Raw genomic sequence first — 21553 nt, 5'->3', positions numbered from 1 at the left:
CAGTAGTTCTTATGGAAGGAGTATGGCTATGTCACTTTGATGTAAATTGTTTTTGGGTGTGGAGGTTGAATTTTCTTTATTCCTGTGTTGTCTGTTGAGACTTGTGTTGTGTGTATGGTGTTGTAGTAGAAACTATCCTTTTTTTGCTGTCTTGCTTTCCATGTCTTACACTGTTATTTCTAACAGTATGACCATTATTTATAATATTGCTATTGATTTCAGAGCAATAAAAAACAGGAAGTTGGAACAAATTCAAGTTCTTTTTTTTCTTTTTTTTTTTACATTTTGTCATAGTCACATGGGGAAAAGAAATCCCCTTCTGGCCACAAGATGGAGACAAAGACCTGACAGGACATACAGAATGACTACAATCCTCTCACAGTGACAGTTAAGGTCAAGGTAAAAACTATTATGTTCCCATTTTTATGTTCATCTAGTGCTGTCTTTTACGGTTTCATTCTGGTATGTTTTGATTATGGGTTTCAAAGTTACGTAAAAATCTCCAAGTACTGGTCTTTTATCTTGATGTTTGTTAACATTTCTAAAGTAAACAAAGCTTTCTTTCCTAATCTAGTATTTAGCGGTATTCCGAATGTTTGGTGGTCCCATAATGCAATCAATGATTGTGCCTTTTAAATTGAAATAAGGTGGAGACATGTATGTGGTGTTTGGACACATACTGTACAATGGAAAGATTTAATAAATACTGTAAGAAAAAAGGTATATCGTCTATCAGGTGGAAACCAAAAATAGAAAAAGTAGCAGATCTACAGTACAAGCTTGCAGATCTGCTACTTTTGCATCTGTGACACTAATATGATCAAACGGCATTTCATTTACAAAAAAGTTAGAATATGGAGATAATAGAGAGATAAGAGATTTCCCCCCCGACAGCAACGTTGTATGTATTTAGCCAGGGAAACCTGAGCTACTCATGATTCAGCAGGGAGACAATGTGTTATCAATTTCACTGCATGGAGCAGGAAGTACTTTGTCTATGGTGGACGACCCAGTGATGAATGTGATGGTCCAATGGCTCTAACATGTGAAGAAACATTTACTTTCATCTCCTAGTTTTCACTTGGTAGCTTAACGTTCACAAGAAGAAAAGAGGTACTGTACTGTACTGTACTGGATTTGAAGGCAGATGCCTGAAAACCTAGTAGTATGTATAATGTACATAGATGAGAGTTCAAACATATTGCTTATTATTTTGGATCCTCTGAGCCTTACCTCAGATGAAGCTATAATTAAACACCTTTATTTTCAATCCCTCGGAAATTTCAATTTAAAATAGCTAGCCCATATGTTAAAAAAAAATCACTCCCGTGTGAAGTGAGGGGCGCTCTTATCATTAATATACATCATCTCATGAACAACTGACTTCGTGATTGGTTGGTTAAATTCACGTCATATTTGGCAGACAATTGATCTAATTTCTCCTTTCATTGTCAATGGTAAATATTGAGACGTGTGGGGACAAAAGCTGTATAGGAGAATTATGGTTAGGTTAGGGTTTGAGGTAGGTTGTTTGTCGGACCAATGACTAGTTTGAACTAAGTACTGCACCCGCGTTCCACACCACCACAGGGGGTGCAGTGTCGAGTCGGTCGGAACCACAGTTGTCCAGAACCAATCCCAAAAAGCCTCTGCCCGGGCTCTGGACCGGGCCCCTGCCCAGCGTCCATATATGGAGCTGGCCTGTTCTGACCTCAACACTCCATATTTGGGCATGTATATCCATATATAGGAATAAAGGGACACAGAGAGAGACATACAGAAATCTGACATCATTCTGACGTCGGGCATAAAAGGGACACAGACATAATATCTGGGTGGGGCATGCATTTCCAACTTGCATCATTCCAAGTAACCTAGTGCCCAACGGGCACCGCCGTAGAGGCCCCACGGGCACCTCTCTATATATATTTTTTACAAAAACGGTTCTTATATGCTGCTTTCACTTGGGAGCCCTACCATTATGATATCTTGTTACCAAATGTAGATGGTAGCCCAATGGCCTACAGTTCTTCATCTGAGCTGGTTTAAAGATTCCATGGAACCCAGTTTGAATTAAGAAGCAGTAACCAGCACAGACAGATAAAGTTACCAGCAATGATATGCCTTGACTGGCATCATGCTGGAGAACAGTTCAGAGAGGTGTTAACTTGCAGGCCCCAGTACAGCAATCTGATTAGGAGAGCATTCTCAAAGTGAAGTGTTGCAGAATACGTATGCAATGTGTAAAATAAATGTATATGTTTGTTTGTTGTTTGTTTGCACCTTTTGTGTGTGTGTGTGTGTGTGTGGGGGGGGTGATTAGAGGAAATATTTTTAATTAACTATAATAAATACAGTATTCCTGCGCCATGTTCAATCCCTGTCCTTGTCCTCCAAATCAAGTTGCATACTGTAACACATATTTCATTTTATCCACACAATCATAAGCCTGTTGTTGGTCAGTGTCTGGGTCTGGCCCAGCCCTGATAAGTATAGGCCTCCAGCTGTTTCAGGACTGTTTGAGGGAGAATGTGAGAACTCAGAATCTGGAGAGAGCTCACTCACCCCCCCCTCCCTCCCCCTCCCTCCCCACTGCTGGAGACCGGCTGCCGTAACCTGGCAACAGCTATGCACAACAGGAAACAGACTGGGGGATTCCGTCACAGCGCGCCGGAGAGAAAAAAGGAGAACATTGATGGGAGACAGGAAGGCTGACTGTAGGGGAGGGGAGTGGGTACCTCTCTACCCTGCCCCTCCTTTGCCAGCCACCCCCCAATCCCCCCCCCCCCCCCCCCCCCCCCGCACACACACACGAGCACCCATTGAACCCATGTTAAAATAACATGCTGTTTGGAGCCAGTTTTGCAGTCATTGTACTGTGACAGTGCAGTTCGATGGTGGAGATTCATTTATTATGTTTTGTTACACTGTATCAATTATGTTATACAGCTACAGTGGGCACGTTAAGAGGGATCCTTCTGTATGATGTATGAGTAAACCAAACAACAAAACAAAGAGCTACTGTTATTTTTCCAGTTTCATTCCAGTTTATTTTTCCAAAACAAACAGATGATTCAGCAATGGGCAAGCCAAACATTTGTGTTGGTCATGTCACTGTTTTTATTTTGTGAATAACTTTCAATATTGTTCAATGTTCCATCATGCTTTTTGTTCAGACACAAAGGCCATGCCCCCGATTCGGGTGTAAGAGCCGCAGAAAGAAAAGTGAGCCGAGGTCTTTTCCACCGCATTGTGGCCAAACCGCGTCATACCAAGAATGTTACCATCAAAACCCGGCGTTAATGGACTACCGGTCGAGGTGAGTAGGACCCCCCCCCCCATGATGCACAACAACACAACATTCATGATACACCGAAAGACGTTCATGTATCCTGTGATTAAGTCAAATACATTTTAGCGTATTTGGGCTTTAACTGGGTCCGGCCTGTGGCAGGCAGCTAGAGAGGGATGATTACATGGATTATGATAAGGCCAGAGAACATGGTACAGTTGTCTCAGGCTGTAATAGAGTTGAGCACATGGCACGCATGTTAGAGTTAGAGGCTCAATTTTCACTGGGACTGCCTCCATGCCAAAAATATGTGTATATGCGTACATAGTCCTGTATGAAGCTTTGGATGAAGTGAACAGCTAGTAGCATCTGTTAAGTTATGTTAGCGTGACGTCACTGAACTTTACTCTTAGTCTTGACCCCGGTAAAGTCACATGTTGGCACAATATTAATTTAAGAAGGAACCATTCCTTCCACGCTTCTGATGAACGCACTTACGCTGACCACCAAATGTTTGTAAAATATTTTAACAAAGTTAATTTGTTGTACACTGAGGGCTTGAATAAGCTTAACTATTTATACAGTGGCCTTCAAAATTATTATAGTGTATATTAAATCACTATTTACTTAGTCTCTCTACGTCGTCCTCAGACGAGCCCTCCATCGGCGTCTCCAGTCATCTCGGTTCTCCATACATCTGGCCAGCTCATTTGTGCTTTCTGCACCAGCATCTTTCTTTAGTACGTCCACGTAGGTAGGTGTGGGACGTCCTCTCGATCAATGCCCGTGTGTTGGTTCCTAATTCCCACAGTACAAGCTTTTTGGCCGGGAGCTCTTGGTGTCGGTGGCAGTGGCCAGCTAGTCTCATCCTCCTTACTGCTATCTTCTCTGTTACACTTGGTAATGCCCCGTACAGACGATTGTTGGTGATGTGCTCGTCCCTGTTGATGTTAAGTACCACACGTAACATTCTGGTGTAGTACCCGTCCAGGGATTTCTGTAGGGCTTGTATTAGTGTCCAGCATTCACAGCCATAGAGGGGGACGGACTCCACGGTATCAGAGAAGAAACTGATCTTGATGTGTCGGGGGAGGTTTCCACACACTGGTCATACCATTAAGAGCTCTCCAGGCAAGTGCCTTCCTCACTTTAAGGTCCTTTTCTGTGGAGTCAACCCATGTGTGTGTATTTTTTTAAGTCACTTACCTCCTTTAGGACAGTACCCTCTATTGTTGTTAGGGGCAGATGTTCTTGGGGGATGTTATAGGTTATGACCTCAGTCTTCTTCGCATTTAGCCTGAGGCCAACTTTAGCGCTCTCCAACTCCACTCTGGTCAGGAGAGCCTGACCAGAGCCTTACGTGGTCAGATAGCAGGCAGAGGTCATCAGTGTAGTCCAGGTCTGTGAGGGTTTCCGCAGGGTGTCTCGTAGACCTTCTGGGTAGTAGTTGTATTTATTCTGTTATATTTCACTTTTATGAATTTAAATTCCTCATGTGAACAGTGAGGGAGGAATGACCGCCTTCAACCTTTTATGCTGTGGATGGACTAAACTTCAGGACTCAACTGGACCGTTGGTCAGGAAAATAATAATTAAAAAAAATAACACTGCAAATTGTATGATTCAATGCCAGAGCTTACATGTGTACCCACTTCATCAGTCTCTGGTGATTTATGTCCTTTATGTCCTGTCTTGTGTTTACATTATCAAAACAGAACACTAGCATTGTTTTTAATTATCTGCAGCACTTTTTTGGTTGTGCTTCCGGAACCATCCCATCCAGCTGTAGTGGACTGTTACCAAGGTTACCAAGGTGTCCACTAATTAACAACAGATCCGGGGTGGAAAAACTATGGAGTCCAAGTGCTGGCCCTGACGTAGAAGAGGGCTGAGCGTCAATCAACAACAGCAGTGCTATTTATTAACTGCAGACGAGGGGGAAGTGTTTACTGCAGCACATGTTTCAGTTACACATAGCTGCAGAGAGCAGCAATGCCCCCCTTCACCCGGCACCACCTCACCCCCCTAGCCCCCAAGTGACAGATTTCCATGATGTCAAAGAAATGAGTGTGGCTCTTTAAAAGAAAAGGGGATGCGCTGCGACCCCTGATGAAGCAGACAGCTAGGGTTCCACAAATGCCATCACTGAGTTGAAAAGAGATCCAGATGGGAGAAGAGGAAGTATTGCATTGGATGTGGAGTACCACACCATGTTGTCGGACAATGGAGAGTGGAAGCCTAAATGATTATCCCTGCTGTACATCACTGAAATTGTCCCAAAGAGAGACGGATATTTGAAAACCCAACTTGTGTTTTGTTTTGTTATTTGGCATGAATTGTTATAAGATATAAGAAATGCCATTATTATTATTTCTTTTTTATAGTTACCATAATGACTTACTTACTACGCTTTTTCCCAACTGAGAGCTATATATCTTAAAGCAAGACAGGGTCTAATACCGGCGTGGAGAGATTAGTTCCGGATGGACATACTGTACACACCCTCTTATTGCCTCGTGGGAGCGACACTGTAAGAATTACGCTTGGCTAGTAAGTGAGACCTACAGTATTAGGAGTATTATCTTTTCAACCAGGGAACAACACATATATTTTCTGGAAACACACCACTGTTGATATATGACTGGAAAAAAATGGGAAGGTAGTGACATTACACATTACAAGCAGTCGGATCTTTGAACACATGTCAACGATCTCCATTGAGAATGACTGTGGCATGGCACTTCCACACCCCCCACCACTGGGTGGGGGGTGTGGGGGGTGTGTGTGTGTGTGTGTGGGGGGGGGGGGGGGGGGGGGGGGGTGGGTGCTGATAAGATGCCATAGTGTTGTAGTGCAGATTCCTCCCACCTCCATGGATGGACACACTTCCAGAGATCCACCATGTGACTGCTGTCATCACAGAAACCACAGCCTCGCTGCCGGCACCCACATGTCCAGGCCAGCCAAAGATAGCAGCGACGGTCCTGCCTCGGATTTGTATACGCTGAGAAGCACAAGACATGGATGCCACCACAGCGAGAAGCCTATGGAAAATCTCTATGAAGATTCTCAGTTCACCGTGTCAAATGACTGGGTATAGGTCTTTACTTTTATAGAGCCATCCTATGCATTTACGGATAATTATGTGTTCTGTTGCCCAGGCACAGACATGCAGACTGTCAAAGGGAAGTGGAAAAGCAATTATTTGCCTTTGCAATAATTTAGAAATCCTGTGGAACGCCCCTATATGAACGTTTTTATGTTTCAGGATGCATATCCATATTTACCCAGGTTGTGACAGCTTGTTGGGACAAGGGCCAGGGCACCTGCTTGGGTCTCTTGATTTTTTTGCTACAAAAGTACACAGCTTAGGCGGTAGCCATTATGCAGAAAAAACATCTGTTGTAATTACTTGACAAATGTTTGCATCAAAGGCTCGTAAGGATTAGTCTTGTCGAAAATCTTGATCGAGGAGATTCTTCTCGCAGTATGTTATGCTGTGTTCTGTCATGCAATGACAGCTTTGGCCTTGCACATAGAGCCAAAGCGAGCAAATACATGAAAGGTGTGGAAAGGATAGATTAATGGAGAACATACTTCAAGAGATTTGAATAGCAGTGGTTGTTATTGTTACGATTTGTTACCTCTCAAATAAAATGACTTCTATGCTTTACAAGCGGTGTCATCCCAATGTGCTGTTCTGCTATTTATAACATTTAGAAATATAGCCTAATAAGAAATCCATCCAGACTAGCTGAAGCTGCAGTTCCTGCTGCATAAATATGTTTTACCATTGCACTTGCTACTTGCAAGTCCTGATGATTCTCCTGTGCTGTGGCAAAGATGCGACATTTATAGCCTACAGGCTTATCGCCTACTACCTTTGATAATTGGCATTGTCTACAGCTGGAAACCCCATGTGTGAGTGAGAGAATCTCTCCAGTCTCCACTAGCACATGTGGCAGCGGTGGCCGAACGGATAGCGGCGCGGTCTAGATACCGGAAGGTTCCCAGTTCGAACCAGCCGTCCGACACGTTAAAATTACCACCGCTGAAATGCCCTTGAACAAGGCATCAACCACTACGATGAAATGTGTTCTATGAGCAGGGCCTGGCTGGAAACAAGTTCTTGAGCTTAGCCCAGATACCCTGGGTAAATATAGATTTCATTTCATTTCATTTCATTACATCTGCTTGTAGGCTTTACGTGGAGGAACGCGTCATTGCTAGAGGGGCGGGGCTACTGAGGTGATCCCCGGGTTTATAAGCGCAGAAGTCCTCACTGTGTCGAAGCAGTGCGTCACACGTCCAGAGCAGCCAGGATTCCCTATCAGTGTGGTATTAACACACGGACGGGACGCAAATATTAAACTAAGGGCATCCATCCGTGAGCATCTCGGGCATGATCTTATTCCGCGTGTTCTGATTTATCTGAAACAACGCCTCACTTTTTTAAAATAACGCGGATCGGTGTAACATTTATTTTATAGGCTAATCATTTTAAGTTTAATCAAGCGATTTCTTGTTCGAACTCTACGGAGGTAGCCTATGCTGGAAGAAGATCAACTGCAACAGCTGGACAATAGCCCCCTTTATGGATACGCGATCTTGCCCATCTGCTACTTTACTCAAAGTTTGATTCCTTTAATTAATACGTATTCGTGGTATTACAACGGAAATGAAAGCTGCTGAAGAGGGTGAGTGTGATTTACCATTGGGTCCCTTCTCCCTACTGTCTGTCTTCTATTCGCACAGTTCAGTCAGTCATCAACCAGGGAACTGTAGTTTAGAGCTGAATAAGAACGGGTCTCATCTCACATGACATTATTACATTACACAGAATGTGTTACTTTTATAAATGCAATGTTGCTCTAATTGTAGAGCAATTATTAACAGCTGGCTTCTTTTTGAAGTCTGTTCGACTTTCATACATTGCATATAAACAGTAAATCATGATGAAGTCGTTATTAAAGCAACTGTACGTGTGCCCCTCTCTGGTGATTTGGGCAATGTAGGCGTGTTTGGACTGTTGACTCTTCTCGTGACTGGATGGGCTGTTAGAATCCAGTCTTTGCTACTATAAAATAAACATTTAAGAAGAACTTTGACAACATTTTGTATTCCATGAAAATTGTTGGATAGTTATCCAAAGGGAGTCTGTCCTTTACCTGTTGGAACTGGATAATCTCCAGTCCTCTGAAGAGCAACAACCAAAGTGATCTATTTTTAGAATACAGACATTGCAATGCTACTGTGTCACACCACAATGTTAAATGTGGACATAATTTTCCTTTTATTACAAGGAGTCATATGGTGAAGCACTGATGTCATAGTCTTTACGGTTGGGCCCCTAATTCTTTTTAATTAGCCTCAGACAGGGAGCTGTGGTAGCTGTAGGCTGTCTGTCTGCCTGCCCAATAGCAGTCATAGTAGCTCTCTCATCAATATCACTGTACTGGGTTGCTCAGCCCCATGTATGCAAACCACAGCCTCCATTCACATGCAGTATGTAGGCTACTCCCCTGCTTCTATATCCCTTATGTGTATGACCTCAGCCTCTGCTACAGATTTTGCGGCAAGGCAGTTTCACGTAGCCTACTTCATAACTACAGTAGCCTATATGGGGTGGGGGAGTTAGTTGGCATAGGTCAATTAACTTTGCTGAGCTGGGTAGAATGCACCTTTTTGGCATGCAAACAAACTAGGTGTGCCTCCTGCATTTATTTTTGAGGGACCGAAGGAAAGCTGAAAGTACAAAGTAGCCAACAAAAGCACTAGTGTATTTATAGTGTTATAAAATATATAGACTAGAGCATCATGTATGTTCGATGGCATAAATTATGTGGCGTGTGGAATGGGGAGGAAATCACCTGGTCTTTCCTGGTTATTTGTAGATGTGGTTTTAGAATGTTGGTTATTTTTCACTAATTTGTGTCTCACCTTTCTTCCTTTGTGGAGGTTGTGTTCTGACTTAAATGTCATGGGGCCACTGTGCTATTATAACTATAGCTGTTTGGGGAAAACCCATAGCTGATGGTTTGAGGTCTATGGTTATACTCCCATTTAGAAACAGAAATGTGCATGCCTTCTACATCACTACATCACTGGTTAGCCAAGAGATCTGGAGCTAGTTCCAGGCATGCTGTTTCTAATGCCATTATAGGCAACACTGCAACATCTCCCATAATGCCAATTCTGGCAGCTGTTACAATAAGCCTCTTAAGGGTGCCAGTGTGTGTTTGATAATTATTATGATTATAATTTAAATTTGTTTGCTTTTCAGATGCGTATAGCTACACCCCAAATGTCAGTATCTCTCTCCCACTGGGCAACCCTTGTCTACCGTCCCAATACCATGGCCTCCAATCGAGCCCCATTATATCGGTCTCTATCAGCCAGCCAACAAGCTACGAGACCCAAGAGGCCATAAGAAATTCGGGTTATTACTCATCTCCAATTATCCGTCCAAATGGGGCCCCGGCGTTGGAGAGTCCCCGCATCGAGATCACAGCTTATGGGCAGTTTTCAGAGGACGAGGTGGAGGAGAGCAGCCTTCCCATCGGCAAGCTTGTCAACTCCATTGTGACGCTGACCCTGCCCAACGCCGACGGCTACCGAGACCCCAGCTGCCTCAGCCCTGCCAGCAGCGTATCATCCCGCAGCTGTCACTCCGATGCCTCGTCTTATGAATCGGGCTTCTCCTGCAACTACGATAACTCTCCGCAGAACTCCCCGTGGCAGTCCCCCTGCGTGTCGCCCAAGGGCTCCACCCTCATGCTACCGGGTGAGGCCTGTGCCAAGGGTGGTTCCCCGCGCCACTCCCCCTCCACCTCGCCGCGTGCGAGCGTGACCGACGACACCTGGATCGGTCATTCGCGTGGCTCCAGCAGGCCCAACTCCCCCTGCGGTGCGAAGAGGAAATACACCTTCAATGGTGGTGGCGGAGGTGGCGTTCCGGCGTCCCACAAGCTCCAATTCCCGTACTCCCCCAACCACTCCCCTGGGCCGTCCCCGCAGACCTCCCCACGCCTCAGTGTGACGGAAGAGTCTTGGCTGCCCAACACCAACCAGTACACCAACTCGGCCATACTGGCGGCCATCAATGCCTTGAGTACTGATGGATTGGCTGATCTGGGGGAAGGGGTTCCTACAAAGGCCCGAAAGACGAGCCTAGAACACAACCCCACCCTCAGCCTGAAGGTGGAGCCCAGAGGAGAGGAACTGAGTTCTGCGGAGATGGATGACCACCCTGCAGTCCGTCTGGCCTTAAAGAAGGAGATCTTTTGCGCTGGGTTCCTAGATGTGCCACAGCATCCATACACATGGTCCAAGCCAAAGCAATATGTCAGGTAAGGAAGTAGTGACATTTTGAATTAGACAATAACTCTGGTTGGAACATTTTAACGTACACCCGAAAACAAGCGGTTCAAATTTAAAGTGAGGTTATAGATATTATATTATATTATATTTAGGGATGTCCCGATACACTTTCGCTTCCGATCCGATCCCGATACCTCAATTACTGTTAGCTGATACCGAATGCCGATACCAGTGTCGTGATCTCATGTTGTGTTTATAGCTATCTAGCTATATATCTCGTGTTGTGTTTATAGCAGACTCCTCACTCAAATGGGCACTTGCAGTTTGGGCAACTCCAACATTTTATTTACCTGCTATAGTGTCAACCCCTTACCCCTGTGTCGGATCGGTGGTTAGACTGGCATATTCACCGATACCGATATGACCCGATATGACAAATAAGGGCCGATCCGATACTTTTCCCAATACAGTATCGGGACATCTCTAATTATATTATATTATATTCCTTAAGCAACAGCTCAATGCACAACATTTGTAATTCAAAATTATTATGAACAGTATTGTCAACAACGTTTGAGATTTGGCCCCAGACCTAAGCAAGTAATGAGAAATGCAGACCAGCCCAAGTACCCCAGGTCCAGTGAGATCTGAGCAAAGGGTGTATTTTTGAAACATTCATATATGGACAGAGAGAGAGAGAGAGGAAACACATTTTTGCATATTTGCAATGCCATGCTGTGGTTCAAGTAGATTTTATAAAACAAACAAAACAAAAGAATTTGAGCGTATCACAAGGTCCAGTCTATCTGTGCTGTTTTGGCATTCTACACGTTCCACCTTGATAAGTGCATCTAAAATAAGCTCTACTCCCCTCTGGTTAAAAGTTGATGGGATGCATGTGTTTCTTGTCTTCTTCCTGGTAGCCCATCTCTCCCGGCCCTCGACTGGCAGCTTCCATCCAGCTCGGGGCCATATAGCCTGCAGATCGATGTCCAGCCCAAATCCCACCACCGTGCCCACTATGAGACAGAGGGCAGCAGGGGGGCAGTCAAGGCCACGTCGGGAGGACACCCAGTCATTCAGGTCTGCTAGATTGCTTGGCTTTCCCTCTCGTGAGTCATCTTAACACGTGGTACTGCCATTAGGCCCTGCAGGGCCCTCATTTGGTCGTATCACTGTTAGCTCCATCACTTCTCGCCTTACCACTTTCTCCATCTTTTTTTTTCTTCAACTTTGTGTTAAAATAGATGAGCTGTCGTGTGTTTTTTAGATCATGACCTGGCTATGATGCTATTTGAAGATGTCACATTTCTGAATGAAATACCATAAGTATGCTATTAGACAGACTGGTCCACTCAGCCAGTTCCTGTCCAGACATGGGTGACTCAAACTTTTCCATTGCGTGCTCAAGTGCTGCACAGACAGTTACAAAGAGAGGTGGTGTGGGCCAGTAAAGCTTAGTCATGAGCTTTTAACCAACTGTACTATAGCTTGCCTGAAGAGAAAGTATTGAACAACCACCGTTCTGTTTTGGTTTTGAGGTTTCCTAGCCACCCCCCCATCAAACATTAGCCTGTCCACACCACTGACCTCCGTCTCAAAATGAATCAAAGAAGCATGAATAATCAAAGAAGCATGAATAATCAGATCAAGGACTCTGTAAAATCCTGAGTGTTCATTTAACCCTGGCAGTGTACAAATGAAACCAAATGGTCCATTTGTCATTTCTATGACATGCCTTCATTTTTTGCCAATGTTTATTTTTAAGTTGATTTTACAGTACCATTTTACAGTTTATTGTAAAGTAGTTACCAGGTAATAAAATATCAACATATCCCTTTAAGGTCGGACGTGTTGAACTGTATGTAGATAGAGGTACTCATCATGGTGCTTTGTGATCTTAACTAAGGAGGCATGGGTTGAATGAGGACCCAGGAACCCTGAAGACACGTGGATTGTCCACATGTCCATAATCCTAACTACACATCTGTGCCGGGCAGGGAGCATGTTTTTTGTCCTTGATTAGGTGCTAATGATTTAATGGACGTGCCCCGGCTGAAATAGAGCGAGTGTGTTCTACAGTATGTAAACCTCAACCAAACCAACCCAGTTAACCCACCCACCCGCCTGCCTGCCCGCCACCCACCCCCTTCCTTCTTCACCACTTGCGTCCACCTCAAATGCACAGACTTCCCTTTGTTTAGGAAAGTTCCTGTGTGTATGGTTGACATCATCGCGCACCGCGTCCTGCGGAGGCGGAGGTGGGCAGGGGCTGAAAACCACACATGCTTCTGGCAGGCCTCTGATGGAGATGCTGGAAGGAGGGAGGGAGGGAGGAACGTCGGACGAAAGCAACCCAATCTCCTTTTCTCTGCTTGCTTCCTGATTACATGGTTCACTGTTGCTGCAGCCGCTGCCACTGTGGACATTGATGAGCAAGACGAAAGCCTCTTGTTTGCTTCTCCGAGGCAAACCCAGCCCAAAAACGTTGACAGAGTTTATTTTGGAGGCATCTTGTTCTGTGTGTGGTTTTCTCCCTTTTCTTTCCTTTTCTGCTCCGCTTCGTCCAGCATCCAGCACAGCTAAGCCCCCAGTGTTTTCTGTTCTTTTTCAATGCCATGGCCTCTGCCTCGAGTCTCAATCAACCAAACTTTTCGCCATTACACCAATGGCAGACTGTAGTATGTCCTCTCTGAAGCATATATGTACTGTCCTCGCCGCGGTTCTGCAGGAGGTTTTCATGCTCTTTTCATTTTTCAATGAGGTCTTTTTTCGTTAAAGGTAATATTGTGTGCTGAGGAGGACATGAGATTAACCTTTTGGGTTTACAATAACCAATGATATATTTGGACATTAGATGATCCCCCCCCCTTCCCCCAGACTGACCTTGAAGCATCCTATATTTCAAACTAGTAAACTTTTTCTTTCATGTGATCCAAAAACATGAACAAGGACTAATTAGTGTGACTAACACTAGTTGCGGTACGTACGTTTGCTTTCACACTCTCTACACACAAAGAGAGATATTTAACTTTGTCAATTTGACACCCCAGACAAACGATTAGTAGCACTTTACGTATCCATCCACCTAGACTCTGAGATGGATGGTGGTCGCAGCATCACGATGAGACGGCGAGTTGTCAATCACAAATCAAAAAATAGGTTTTCAAAATAATTGAATTTCCTGTGATTGTCTAAACCTTTGTGGTGATCATTGAATGGCCAACCCCATGCATATGGTACTCCTAAGAAGGTCAAACTAAACATCCAAACGTATTTGCAAATGTTACACAGCAAACTCTGGGAGAGTAGAAATGAACCCATAAGAGTGTAGTTGTTGTAGGTGTGGCGTATGTGTGTGATCATCACTTGGAGCAGCGAGGTTATGCGATAGGAATGGAGAGACTGCCCATGCAGTCCTCACTTGGCTCTACTCCTCTTTGGTGCCTTGAGCGGCTGGAGTCTTGGCATTCCTCTAGTGGGTGATAATGTGAACTAGGGAAGGGCGGCTGCAATGCCTGTGTCAAAAAAGCAAGCCTTAAGGAGTAATGACTTACATATAATGGCATTATGTAAACTGATTACCACAAACTATAATTGGTTTTAGAAAAGAAACACACAGATCCATCGCTAATGAGTACAGAAATTGGATAACAGCACTCCTATTCTCGGGTAAAAATAGCAGATGTACAATCTCACAACAGCTTGTAGATTGGTTATTTATATTTGGTGTAGAGGGGACCTAGTATAGAGCTCTGGGGGACCCCGGCCAACTAATGGATTTTAAAGAAATCACATTCATCACACCATTGAATTTAATGTTTTTGGTATCGATTATGTCACAGACTGCAATTGTAAGCGGGTAATTTGCTATCTGTAACGAAATTCATTTATAAAGAAATGTGCTCAACCTTGTGAACAGGCCGCCTCTCACTCCATCAAACACACTCCCTGCTGCCTAAATAAACAGCATTGCTAGGCAGCAACCCATTTCCTTACACAAATATACAGTGCTTTTGCAGGCTCTTAACCCTCAAAGGGATCCTCCTCTAAATCACATGTTGTGCTTCCCCAGTCAAAGCCCTTGTTCATATTTTGGGAGCATTCAGTGCTTTTTATATGTTGGTGAAGAAGACAGCAGGCATCATTTATGAATTTTTTGCATTTTACATTTTATATTTTTGGCGTTTCAACTGATGCTCCTATCCAAGGAGCTTTGGAGCGAGTGGATTCAGTGTCTTGCTTAATAAACACAGGATTTAACCTGTGATTTTTCAGTTTTGCCTGAATTATACACTGTTGTATGACAGAGTTACGTGCCTGAAACAGCCAATCTATAAGCTCACAGTACTGCATCGCAGATGCAACACACCATGATCAGATCTGCTATTTTTGATGCAATCATACGACAGCGCATACTTCAGGTATTACAGAGCAGTCTCTTTAACTACGTAGCCATCCTGCCATCCCCGCTTCATAAAATGTGATTTTCTTGGTTATGACTGGTTATGTCTGTATTTCACTCAGCCATTTTGACATGCTACGCCGAGTATTCTCCTAATTTCTCACCTGTCAAGCTGTCTAGATAACATACATAGCTCCGGGGCAGCGTGTCGGCAGTAGCCGCTGTTCTCGAGTTTCAGATGGTGGGTTTGGGCTCCATGCCGTGGCTCCGCAGTCTGGGTGGTTGAGGTCATCCTGGCAGAGGGCCCTCCTGTCAAGCAACACCTATAGCGATCTGGGAGTTCTTAGAACCGCCGAGCCAAGCCCTCCCCCAGCTCTGCAGTCAGAGAGCTTTTCTTTCTGAGCACCTCTGCAAACCAAATCATGCATCCTGTCCCGGATCACCTTACTGATAAAAATCAGAGGCGGGGGGTCAGCACCGAGATGTTTCCTTGACCCTGATTAGCTGGGGGCTTTGTGTAATTGACGTGACCTTCCCCTCACTGTAACACTGGCTCGGTCTTGTCAGTGGGCATTGACCGCCTTCGCAAATCACAGAGTTGTTTTGTACTTAAAGGTTATTTTTCAGTTTTTTTTTGTACTGGTCTGTAGCAGCACTTGCCCTTGAGATCCAACTACAGTAGGACCAACAGTCAATCAGTCCAGAATTGGACTGACGTTAATGGAGAAAGTGTATATGGGTCTTTGGTGGTAAATTAAGGAATAAACTAGAATGGGACTGATACCAATTACCAAGTTCCTAAATGGATACGTTGTTTAAAAACCTTCATCCATAGAGCATGGCTTCTTCAATATAGAATGAAAGGATGCGCATGACTAATATTACTGCATTTATATATATATATCCATGTTTATTTAGTGCAGAGTAAAAACAGGAGGGAGGCTAGTATAGAACTTTCGGGGACTACTGTCAACTAAGTATATACTGTAACTGTAGGGTTTAAAGGAGTATTTCACTTAGGCTTATGTGAAATTCAGGCTTATGTGAACACCCAAGACTGCTTGATTCAGTATTTAGATATTTGATATTCATTTTAGCTGCCCCTTCCTATACAAACCCTTCAGTGGCGTAACGAGATGTCAGTAGGCCGGGGCCCCCCACGCAGGCTGTTTTTTTTTTAAATATTATTTTAGTCTCATGCTCATCCTCCTCTTCCTCCTCTTCATTCTTTTCTAAAAAAGTATTAAAAATGCATAAACAGTATATGAAAAAACACAGCCCCCTCAGGTATTAGAAGGACAATATCAGTCACCAGAAAAAAAGGATGTGTGTTTTCAATGAATGGTTAAAATTTGAATTTACAATGGGTTTGTATAGAAAAGGGGGCGGGGCAGCTAAAATGAATATCACATATCAAAATACTGAAGCAAGCAACTTAACTGTCTGGGGTGTTCACATAAGCCTGAGTAGACGGTAAAATTACAAAAGTATTTTTTTAAAGTGAAACTTTAAGTGGGTATAACAAGTTTTCCAATGCCCCTCTTCATAGCTTTCATCTCTGTTCTTGTAACCTAATAATGACATTTGATCCCCTGTGAGGGATCAAATGAATATTAACTGGGGACTTGAGGTTTCCCTCTTGTAGTCCTAACCCCCAGTTGATTGCAAAGGGATGGATTTAGGAGTTGATGCTCATTTCATTATTGCACCTATTGTAAATCACACTGAATAAAAGAGCAATAATGTGTTTGAATGTGTCTCTTTGACCATTTCTACAATATCTTATGAAGTCATTGATAGTTGCAGCCCTACTTCCTCGCTTACCTGTATTCCTGTCCAATAAAAACATTGAAACCTTGGTTTGAGCCATGCACAGTAACATGACATCTCCCCTCTGCCCCTTAGCTCCATGGCTACATGGAGAGTGAGCCCCTGACGCTGCAGCTGTTCATCGGTACGGCGGACGACCGGCTCCTGCGGCCGCACGCCTTCTACCAGGTCCACCGCATCACGGGCAAGACGGTGTCCACGCCCAGCCACGAGGCTCTGCAAAACAACACCAAAGTCCTGGAGATTCCCCTGCTGCCAGAGAACAACATGAGAGCCATGTGAGTGGATATAGATAGAGGACCTCCCCGGTTTACCCCCATGCAATGATGGAGTGACTATCTGAAAAGTTATGTCTGTGACACCTACTGTAATGCGAGCCAGCTGTTCTGGGGGAGATCTGTGTGCGTGCGTGCGTGCACGTGTGTACGTGCGTGCGCGCACTGCCCTCTGCACACAGAAGAGCGGGTTTCCCATTTTTATAAGCCATTGCGATCAGATTACTGGAGGGAACCTCAAAGTGGCTAACGGAGGTCTGGGCTGTGTCTGAGCTCCAGGCGGTAGCAGCCTGCTAGCCTCAGCACTTTCTCTACGTTTTAATGGATGTAACACATAGGCTCCCCTTATATAACTCCTGCAGCTCAGGATAGGGTTTCCTCTTTCTTTCAGGGAGGACACGCCTCAGAGTGGTTACGGTATAGGCAAGGGATTTGTCTGAGATTTATTAATTCTGACATGCATTCTAACGTGACGTATAGATGCTCGGTGGCGCAGCACAGAATAGAGGCATTGTGATGTTTCACAAATGTGCATTCATCGTGATTTAGGCCGTCAGGATTAGAGGCATGTATTAAATTGTGCCATGAATCAACTTCGCTTTCAGTTTTTCTCCAGCTTTTCTGGCGCAGGGCCACAAAAGCTGCTGGCACGCTTGAGAGCGGAGAACGAATCCGTTCAACTCATACTCGAAATCGGGCCTTCAATGGATCTAGAATGAGAAAAATAAGTTGTTTCTTCTCATTTTGGCACTGTGCCGTTTGAATCTCCTTTTTTTTTTTTTTTTGTCAAGCCTTGAATAGACACCTCGGAATGCGGTTGTCTACGTAGGCGGCGAGCTGAACAGCTGGGGTCCGAGCATCAACACCTGATTGCTTCTCCAGTAAAGCAGAGACCTCAATGTCTGGTGAAGAATCTCAGGGTGTGTTAGAATAAGTATAAAGGTTGTCAGTTAACCAGACCTTATTATACTGAAGGGAGAGTGATATTTTCTTTGGTTTCCTTGGTTATCTACATGCTCTATGTTCCAATACTATTCTCTAATAGCAATGAGATTGCTAACAGTTTAGGACAGAAAATATATTTTCGTGCCAGGATACCATTTTTATACAACTCATGCAGGATACAAGATGCACAAGTGAAATTATATGTGAAGAAAGAAAGAAATGAGCACTATTGACTAACTATCTTTGTGGGGTTCTCCTTCCTGATTGGATAAAATTGGTATCCTGTTTACTAAAGCTGGAGAAATGGAGAGACCGCTGTTACTGAACAAACACACAAGGAATGAAGCATCGAATAACAAGGAGATGGAAAATAACTCAAATTCAGTATGGATAAGCTAGGTGTAAAACCTTAGATGACAATGGGGCATAGACCGAAGAGCAGGGTGAGCGGGGTTTGAGGGTGGCGTGTTTATTAAAAGTGTAGGGACTGTAACAATTATACATTTTTAATTATAGCCAATATGGTTCCTTGGCCAGGGAGACCTTTTATAGAGAGACCAATATTGGGGGAAATTCCCACAGGGGTTCTCTCGTGTACCATTAAAAAGCTATTCATGAAGCCATTATTTGTTTGTTTGTTACAGTGGATTGATTTTGGCTATATTGGAGAGTGTGAAATCTCTGTTGTGTATTAATCTCCTGCTGGTCTTGGGAGTGAAATCACACTTGATTAACCTGTTAAAACCGAGAAAGCATCTCTGTCATTTTAGATTAAAATAGCAGATGTACAAGCTCACATTGAAAAAAGATTGATCTCGAAATTGTGGGAACTACTGATTCCGAAGGCATTTGTAGAATCGGCCTCAGGTCTTAATGGATTAAAAGGTTGATAACAGGTTTTCATCTGCCTCAACTTTTCCATCTCTGTCTCCCATCCAGAATTGACTGCGCAGGGATCTTGAAACTCCGTAATTCGGACATTGAGCTCCGCAAGGGCGAGACTGACATTGGGCGTAAGAACACCCGCGTTCGGATGGTGTTCCGGGTGCACATCAGCCACCCCACAGGCAGGACTGTGTCCCTGCAGGCCTCATCCAACCCCATCGAATGCTGTGAGTATTAACAAACTTACAGTGAGCCCTAAGGTTATTTAGGTGAAAATAGCTGATGGCTTACTACACTTTGCATCGCAAATTGTTGTGAGTTTGTAGTTGCATGTCTCCCAGCAAGTACGGTCAGGACCTGGACGAATTAGTGATGTCTCGATCAAGTCATATCGTAACTAGTCAGATCTGGTGAAGACGTCCTGGAAATGACGTAAAGATCATCCCCATATGGGCTGTGATCTGGCCTAGTCCTGAACGACCTGAACGTCACACGAGGACATCATCATAACGTCATCATGACGTAATTTGGCTTGCTGGGCTGTTATCAAATTATAATATCTTTTTTGGCTATAATTACATGCCCAAATGTGGATGCCAAATATTTAAAATGGTTTACAAATGGACTCGGAAGTGATAAATGGATAAATTAAATAAATTAAGGATTATGTTGTGTACAACTCTCTATATATGATACCGTACACTCATACTGACAGAGTATATACGATACCGTACACTCATACTGACGGAGTATATACGATACCGTACACTCATACTGACAGAGTATATACGATACCGTATACTCATACTGACAGAGTATATACGATACCGTACACTCATACTGACAGAGTATATACGATACCGTACACTCATACTGACAGAGTATATACGATACCGTATACTCATACTGACGGAGTATATACGATACCGTACACTCATACTGACAGAGTATATACGATACCGTACACTCATACTGACAGAGTATATACGATACCGTACACTCATACTGACATACTGTACAGAGTATATACGATACCGTACACTCATACTGACATACTGTACAGAGTATATACGATACCGTACACTCATACTGACATACTGTACAGAGTATATCATCTTGTAGCCTCGGAAACCCAGACGTTTTTATTTCCAGGAAGAAGAAAAAAAGTCTGGGCAAAAGCCCATTCAATTGTGGCATACAACTGTTCTCTCTCTATCTGCAAATTACTGATGGTCTGCAGCCTTATTCAATTGACACACACACACACACACACACACACACACACACACACACACACTCCTCTCTCTCTCTCTCCGTCTCTCTAATTAATCAGGCTCATCTGCTGCAGGTGTGTCTAGATTCTGCTGGCGGATCCTGCCGGGAGCTCCCTATGCCATAGAAAGCATAGTTCTGTTCCAGGCTAATCATCTTGTGACCCGCCACAACAACATTCTCTTTATTGTCAACCACTGTGTGCATATCGTTGCTGTCGGGCAAAAATAATAAATCTGTGCTATTGAACACCCTTTACGTCTGTGTGTTGGTTAACAAAAATATTGAACCAATGAAAAGTTGTAAATAGCGCTTCGGACAAAACCTCTTAACTCCATTGGACCCTCAAACTCTCTGCTAAAGCAGCTAACTCCACGACCTCTCCCCCTCTCATGCAAGTAATTGACAATATATAAAGTTTGAGGCAGTATTGCTTTGTTTTAAAAATGTTTTCTTGACAGCAGAGATAAATGTAAATACAGCAATTTGCAGTTGCATTACCCCAAAGATTTAACTAGGCCATTTGTACTGTCTTTTTTTAAAATGGTAAATGTTTTATTGTAGTAGTGTTATGTACCATTCTCATTTTGTATTGCACAGTCGGTAACCCACTGTAAAGCACTTTGACCACGGATTTAAGAAGCACATTTTAAATACAGTTTTACTTATGAACTTCCACAGGGCTCTTCCTTGTGGGCTCATGCATCATTCTAAATCATCATTGTAATGTCTGTCCACGTTAATGGTCAATTAGCCTTTGTTCAATAACGTCTATTGACTTCATGCTGTACAACCTTTCAGTGAACTGGGACAAACCCCAGCAGATCAGCTTCTGTGTCATGTGGTTCTGGCACTGATAGCCACCATACAGATCAAGTCTTATGAGGTAACTGAAAAACAGTGCTATAACTATGAACTCAGCCCCTTGAAATAGACCATTGTTGGTCTAGTTGTTAAACTGTTGCCATAAAGCAACAGTTTTGACCAAAACGTTTGTGCAGAATGATATTATATTGTTTCCAAAGACTTGACAAAATTAATTACAACTATATTTCACCTTTATCCATATTAGTCACAGTGAAATGAATCATCAGTTTTCCAAATGAGATGCAGTCAACTCCGCAGTAGCAGACAGAAAAAACAATGAATACAATTCACAGAAATAATTTCAGGAAAAGGTTATTCTTGTACCGAATACCAGAATAACAAAAATAAAAACGACACAGATCATTTCTCTCTCTTAACGGCAAAGGAGAGTCTAATTTCTTTACTGAAAAGGGGGCAGGGCCGCAGAAGCAACGACGGCCCCCTGAAAGCTTCTAACTTGGA

The 21553-nt window shown here is 43.6% G+C and overlaps 1 protein-coding gene across 1 annotated transcript in view; it reads left to right on the top strand.

Moving 5' to 3' along the window:
• Window positions 1–7637: 7637 nt before the first annotated feature.
• nfatc1 (nuclear factor of activated T cells 1) overlaps window positions 7638–21553 on the top strand; it is a 44504-nt gene continuing 30588 nt past the window's right edge. The window contains exons 1-5 of the mRNA XM_079522739.1: window positions 7638–7989; window positions 9576–10641; window positions 11536–11695; window positions 16923–17125; window positions 19007–19179. Of these exons, the coding sequence (XP_079378865.1) occupies window positions 7971–7989; window positions 9576–10641; window positions 11536–11695; window positions 16923–17125; window positions 19007–19179 (1621 nt within the window). The 5' untranslated portion in view covers window positions 7638–7970. The remainder of the gene's footprint in view (window positions 7990–9575; window positions 10642–11535; window positions 11696–16922; window positions 17126–19006; window positions 19180–21553) is intronic.

Source organism: Electrona antarctica (genome assembly GCF_951216825.1).
Source record: "Electrona antarctica genome assembly, chromosome: 15".
Lineage (NCBI taxonomy): Eukaryota > Metazoa > Chordata > Actinopteri > Myctophiformes > Myctophidae > Electrona > Electrona antarctica.
The sequence above is the reverse complement of the archived record's forward strand: the minus strand, read 5'-3'. Positions and strand labels throughout refer to the sequence as shown.